At 46.4% G+C, this 7100-nt stretch overlaps 1 protein-coding gene across 2 annotated transcripts in view; it reads left to right on the forward strand.

The window, feature by feature from the left end:
* The window catches only part of FGF12 (fibroblast growth factor 12), a 189371-nt gene extending 183086 nt beyond the window's left edge, over window positions 1-6285 (forward strand). For both annotated transcript variants that reach the window (XM_085232429.1, XM_085232428.1), the window contains one exon: window positions 5711-6285. In XM_085232429.1, the coding sequence (XP_085088555.1) occupies window positions 5711-5829 (119 nt within the window). In that variant the 3' untranslated portion in view covers window positions 5830-6285. The remainder of the gene's footprint in view (window positions 1-5710) is intronic.
* Window positions 6286-7100: the final 815 nt, after the last annotated feature.

Raw genomic sequence — 7100 nt, forward strand, 5'->3', positions numbered from 1 at the left:
AGAGGCTTTTACAGGTGCTAGCTGTCCCAGCTAGCTCCTTCTGATAGCTCTTTGCTATCTGGCTGGCTGTTGGCACTGAGCAGAGCCTTGGAATCCAGATTTCTTCCCCAGTGCAGCATGTGTGGTGTCTGTTGAATGGCTCAGTAGTTGTCTTCTGCATGCATGTTAAAGTAAAGTAGGCCATTCCTGCGGCTCTCCTCACAGCAGGTTTCACCATAACAGAGGTGCCTGGCTGCAGCAGAGTTCTCATTGCAGCAAGCGTGGCTCCAGCTTTCATTTTGAAAAGCCAAACCCAGCCCGAGAGCTTCCCTTTCCTGCAGTTGCCTCCTCCCACGCTCGCTTCAATCACAGCTGTCACATAACCTCCTGAGCGAGTGAACGCTTTGGAAGTTGGCAGCCAAATGAAGGGCTCCTCCACCCCTTCCCTCCTCCACATGCTTTGCAGGCAGCCTCTGCTGCATCAAAGAGCTGGCAGCTGCCCAAGCCTGGGCACGTGTCAGCTTCCCAAAGCGTTCAGCTGTCTGGGACTATGGCTCCAGACGGAGGGCTCTGTTCCCAAGCTCAAGATTCACTGTCAGTAGCAGAGGGCTGGAGTAAAACGTGCTCAGCTCCACGTGACTTGTCTGTGCTGCATCCATCAAAGTCTCAGCAAGCAGAGCTTGCAAGTGGAGATGTGAGAGAAAAGGGGCAACTTCTGCCCTGGTTTAACAGCATCTTTCTCTTTGACATGACTAGAAGGAACGATTGAAAGCACTCTCCTGCTGTATTTGCATGTCCCTTCTGCTGAGCACCGCAGCATGCCCCAGCGTGTGTGCTTTGCTGCTTTTTCAGGGTGGTGCTGTGCTGCTTCCATCTGCAGTACGTACACGGGTTTGCTTTTGCTCAGGTCCCACCATCAGCATTAACACTGTGACACAATGCTGACACGGTGATGTATGCACAGAGGATTCGGGTCCTGTGGAAAGGAGTGCTACCGTATGCAGTGCTAGGAATCACTTCACCCACCACTTCAATGGCAATTATCTCTGAGCTGAAACTTCCCAGCTGATTGCTGTGCACAGAAAAATTATGCAGCAGCTCAGTGAAGGGAACATTTGCAGGAAAAGGAATCACAGAAAAGCCCAGATTGCTCCTGGAGCATTGACTCCTGTTGCTTCATACTGCTTTCTGAATTTGGCAGCTCTTTTCTCAGAATTGCAAATGGCCAGTAAGCTAATGAATAAGTATGAAATGTCCTCCAAAGGAACTTCATATATATATATAAAGTATGTACGTGTGTGTGTGTGTATATATATATATACATATGTACATACACAGTTCTGTCTGGGTGTGCATTCATATATACAGTTCTATGCTGTGCTAATCCTGCAGAGTTCTTTGTCTCCTGTAGCTTGGCAGATGCTGGGGCTGTTCTGTGCAAAGCCACTGGAAGGGTTTCTGCGTTTGGTTTGCACAAGGGGTTAGGTTTGGTCTAATGGAGGTAGGATGTGCTTGTTTGTTTTTGAAAATCGCACCAAGCTTAATCAATATAAAAGCACAAAAAAAAAAAAAAAATGCAGTGAGTAATAATGGGAAACGTTCAGTTCCTCTCCCATCTGTGTGCTGGCAAAGCCAAGGCAAACAGCCTGCTTGTCAGCAGTTAATGTACTGTGTGAGGCCACTCTTGGTTAAAAACACACATACGCAACCCATTTCTTTTGATATTTTTATTTCTGATCGCTGATCATTTGGGCTAAATGAGCCTTTAAAGTGCAGACATATAGGTCGAACCAGACTGCACAAGAAATTAGCTTGGGTATAATTGTCACTTGGACACCGAGCAATCTTTTACAGCAATTTCAATCTCCTTAAGTGTCTGCATTGATTAGTACTGGACAAACACTTCCATCTACGGTGCCTCTTGTTTTTTCCATCTCAACTAATGGGAGACTCTTCCAGTCCCTTACGTAAAAACTGTATCAAATGTTTTTTGTGAATTAGCTCTGCTGTTTTTTAGTTCCTTCTCCTTGAAGACATCATTTCCAGACTATTCTACCAAAAGAGCTCCATGCTCCAATGTATATGGTGTGGCACATCTGGCCCTTCTTCCTCCTTCTGAGTCAGCTGGGCTGCCCCTGACTCCAGACTCTTGGTGCCTCAGCCCTTGGGCCTTGGACACGCGTCAGTTGTTAGGAACATGACGTGTTGATGACTGGCCTACCACTCTACCAGTCTCTATCTTTCAGGTAGACAGGCTTTGGTATGTTCTCTGCCCTATAACTAACTCATTTGTTCATCTATCAAACTGCTAATCATTTTATTAGAAGGCAAATGCGCTGTATTTTAACCATGCTTTTGCTTGGTCATTTGTCATCCTGCACTGCCTCTCACCTGAACACGCTGACTCCATCTGGCAGCATCCTGCACATCCAGCGCCTGGCAGCCGCCAGCTCAGACAGCTCTGAAATGCATCAGCTGGGCCTGGGGTAGGAACACAGTAATTAGAGGCAGAAAACAAGAGTGCATAATCGCTCGCTGCCTCCTGCCCCTAGCTGTTGCTCAGATAATTAATTCTCTCCACCAGAGCATCAGCTAACGTGGCTGCTGCTGCATCGGCACTCAGAGCTCTGCCTCATGCTTGGAAAAACCTCAGCTCCTCCAAACTCCTGGGACCTAGGGCAGGGAAAGCCATCTAAGTGGATATACCTAAGCCCCTTTAATTATCTTTTCCTTGTATTCTAGAGAAAGGCAGTGAGGAGCACATAGGCACCTCCAAACCTCTTCCTGTTGCAATGATGCCAAGTGAAGCATGCAGGGTTTGGGGCATATTATGTGCTTCCTGAGCACGGCTAGTACCCGTGCCCAGGGAGACAGCACAGGGTGCATTCAGCTTCCCTGCAAGAGCTGTGTGCTGATGCTTGCTCAGAAAGCAGCAGTGAGGCATCGATCCCCTATCACATAGGAGAGAGGATCATGTGTGCCTGGGTGATAGCAGCCCCATTGTGCTTTCAGTCTTTGGAGAGAATGCTCCCCACCTTGTTAGGCCCCCCCCAGACCTCTCCCTGCCTACCTGCTTGCAGAATTCTTTGTGCATGCAGAGCAGCCTGCACCAAGAGCTCCAGGCATCAGGCAGGGCACAGCCCCGCTCCCACTCTCCCAATTCCACACAGCAGATCAGGCTCACGGCACTTCCCAATTAAAGCATGAATATGGATGTGTTGATTAGAATCTGGGACATAGGAGCTGATTATCTGATTGAAGCTCCAAAGCATTTGCTGGGTTTGCAGACATGAAGGGCTGTATTTGGTTTGGTGTGTGGGTGGGGGTGGGTGGGAGAAGCAGGAGGAGAGCCTGTTCTCACCAAATTGCTCATCCTTCCCAAGCTGCCTGGTGCTCTGTGCACACAGCCTCACTCTGTCCTTACAACCCCATGCACACACATCCATGTACAAATACCCAGGCAATATTTAGTGCCATACAAATTCTGCATACCATACTGATATGGGTGTATCTAAATACTGAAAATACACAGGTCTCATGCTGCTGTAGGTTTTCTGGCATGGTTTGTTGGCACAGCCTGTCTCGTACTGAGGCTTTGATAGCACTGTCTAAAAGCACACTGAGCAGCCTCCAGCCCTACACCCATCAGTGCTCACAGCATCTGCTGGAGTGGAGGATTAACCTCTAATTCCTGCCTTATTTGCTTGCTAGGTACAGGGTTTCCTTAATTTTCAGTTGCCTGGTGTTTACTTCTGCAGCCTGATTTGTATTCATGACTCTGTGGCCAGTGATGATGCAAAAACCTAGACTGTGCCTTGAATTTCTCTGTTTTTCGTTGTCTGTCCTTCTGGGCATTGAATTCATCTGCCATTGCCCAGGTGGAATACTGAGGCTGGAAGCTGGGGGTTGAGTTTCATACACACAGCTGCTTAGGAAGGACCCATGCAAATGCCTATGGCTCAAGCCTGGACCAGAGGCTGAAGGAGTTGGGATTGGGGCAGAACTTGGCAGAGCACAGGTGCACCAGCAGCACAAACTCACATTTCTGAGGGGAGAGCATCACATCAGAAAATGAGATCAGTCTCAGGAGTGATGTGCATCCTGAGGGTCATCAAAATACCACAGAATCACAGAATTGTAGGGGTTGGAAGGGACCTCTAGAGATCATCGAGACCAACCCCCCTGCCAAAGCAGGTGCAGCTTGGGCTAAGAGATCACACAGGAAAATGAGCACAGGCTTTCCTCCATTGCTAACCTTCGTCATGTTGTTCTTTAAGCTTCTTCTGTCCAGTGTTAAGGCCCTTGGGCTGCACTGTGGGCAGACATAAGATTGTTATGATGGTGGCCAGCTCAAATGCAGTGGATAAGCTACACATTTTCTCTCTTTTTTTTTTCCTCACATTCATCAAATAACAGTGCTGCAGTGACAGTTTGCAGTGCAGGCCCTGTCTCCCAGATGCATTGTGAGGCCCAGTGTGTGTGGGTGTATCTGAACTGCTCTGAAAGCTTTGTGTGAAAGATACTCTGTGAGAAAAGTCATATTTTTTTCACTGTTCATACATTCAAAGAGATATCCCTCCTATTAATACACAGTTGACTGCACTTTATCTCTGTCCTATATTGTTGCACGCTGCTATCACTGTTTATCTAGCGAGGAGTAGAATGCAGAGCAATAATGTCATCTGTAGCCTACCTCTAATTGCCAGAATTTATTTGCAAATCAGGGAGGTTATAAACATTATAAAAATAAAATATAAATTTTCCTATATGTGGGGTATTTGTTTCATCTATTCAGATAATTTTTGAAATTTTCCTCTAGTTGAACTGAAACCCGATGGCTCTGTCCCCATCCTATGGTTCTACAGTATAAAGCAGTGCATAATCAGTTCTTTCCATCCTCATTTTTTGAAAAATGCAGGTAGGAGAGTTGAAGGCTGGACCTGTCTCAGGCTCTCAACTTCAGAGTATGTGCCCTTGGAGTGCCTCAGTATTTCTATCCCTTCCACAGCTCACCACATTTACAAAGAGCTCCATAGAGCTGTTCCTTTTGGTGTTACCCACTGGGCTGTCCTCAAGCCATCAAGGTGTGCTGGCTCAGGGCAAGCACTGGCACACCTCGGTGACACAAGGACAGCCACTTGGACATGGGCCCCCTACATTTGCCTTGGCTATTGACTGGTAGGGAAGAAATAGTGCTGAGAACAGACCTCGGGCTTTGGCTGAAGGCACCAAATGGGCTTCAGTCACCACTTCAGGACCCAGAGCTTCACACTCAGAATGTTTGGGTGGCTCAGAGGCAAGCATAGCTTTGATTCAAGACTCTCAGAGTCTTCATGTCAGAGATTAAGGACTGGGGAACAGGTAATCCTCAAACCTGCTATTGGATGGTAAAAGCATCTCGAGACAATGCCTGGTGCTGTGAACTGGAGTGCTTATTTTATGTGTATAATATATTAAAAAATAGTAAAACATAGAAAGCCTAGACTGACTTACCCATGGAGAAGCAGAAATCCCTTGTTTCCGTCCTGCCTCTGGAAGGATCTGGCTGGCAACAAAGACAGATAGCAGACCTCGCTTGGTAAGAGGATCTTCCACTGGGTCGCTGAGGCCTTCATATGTCTGCATTTGTGTTGTACTGGGCTGAGGACGTCAGTCTCACATACAGATAACTCACAGTGGTCAGTGATGCTGTGACTTCAGGGCTGCTAACGGGTGTTTTTTCTGTTTGCAGTGTGCATGTACAGAGAGCCATCGCTGCATGAAATTGGAGAAAAACAAGGACGCTCTAGAAAAAGTTCAGGGACACCAACCATGAACGGAGGCAAAGTCGTTAACCAAGACTCGACATAGCTGACAAACACCCTCCCTCCCTCCAGTTCCTCCCCTCCCACCCACCTTCCCACCCCACCCGGCGAACCCACACTGAGAGGACGACAGCTGAGCAAGGCAGGACCTACAGTAGTGGCTAGGAGCCCGAACTCCAGGAGCTTCCTTTATGTAGGACGAGGAAACCGAACCCCAGATCTTGCCTGTTGCAACGTTTTAAAAAACAAAATAAAAAACACACACACACGCCAAAAAAAAAAAAAAAAAAAAAAAAAAAAAAAAAAGTGAAGAAAAAAATGTTTTAAATCAGGACTTCCATTAACATTTTCAAAGCAAACTGTTTGCTCTGTGATCAAAGGGGGAAAAAAGAGAAAAGATCTCATCTCTGCATAATAATAATAATAACAACTAATAAATACAATAATAATAAATAAAGATGTTACCTTTAAAAAAATAAAACAAAGCTTTTGGAAAATCGAACTTAGCAATAATGATGTGTAAAAAACACAGGCTGGGACTGCGCTTTCTGCTTTCTGCTTCCACCTCACGTTCACACCACTGGGTTTGCCATCCTCGCTTCCCTGGGGATGGATGGGATTTTTCACACAGCAGGAAAGGTAGGGACGGATTATGACTGTGTTTGCTCTGCTATCAATAAAATATGGCCTGTCCGAATTAGGAGTCTGACAGTTATGGGCAACAAACGAGCTGCTCTGTATTCAGCTTTTTCCATCTATATTCAGACACTGCGTAATTATTTGTTGCCAGTGTCACTGTGTGGATATGTTTGACCCAAGTCTGGCATTTTATGCCTTTTTATCATAATTATTTATATTTATAGGCTTGTTTTACTGTATTAGTTGCCAGAGGAGTTTCAGAAATGGGTTTTCAGGTCTCGCAGGATGAAATTATGATATTTATTAGGGGAGAGTGAGAAGATAAAGGGAAGGAAGGATGGCTGCTTGCTTTAGAAACTAAAATGGAGGCAGCAACACTGCTAAGTCCCTGCTGTCAGCAGTGACAAGGCACTGCTGGGGGGATGGCAGTAGTGTTTCCTTGTGAGCCTGGCTCAGGTGCCAAGAATAAATGCCCTTGGCTTCCCTAGATGGCACAACACTGCCCTGGCTGGGTGCTGGGAGGGTTTTAGTGCTCAGGCCAAAAAAAAAAGGCTTTGGTTAAATCTGTTGGAGGGAAAAGCAAAGCCAGTAAGCAAATACCCAAGGGCTTGAAGAGGGGTAGTGTGTTGGAATGGCCCATTACACAAGTGAAAACAGCCTGAAGCATTGCTATTATAA

This window comes from Meleagris gallopavo, chromosome 11, assembly GCF_905368555.1.
Source record: "Meleagris gallopavo chromosome 11, MGAL_WU_HG_1.1, whole genome shotgun sequence".
Taxonomy (NCBI): domain Eukaryota; kingdom Metazoa; phylum Chordata; class Aves; order Galliformes; family Phasianidae; genus Meleagris; species Meleagris gallopavo.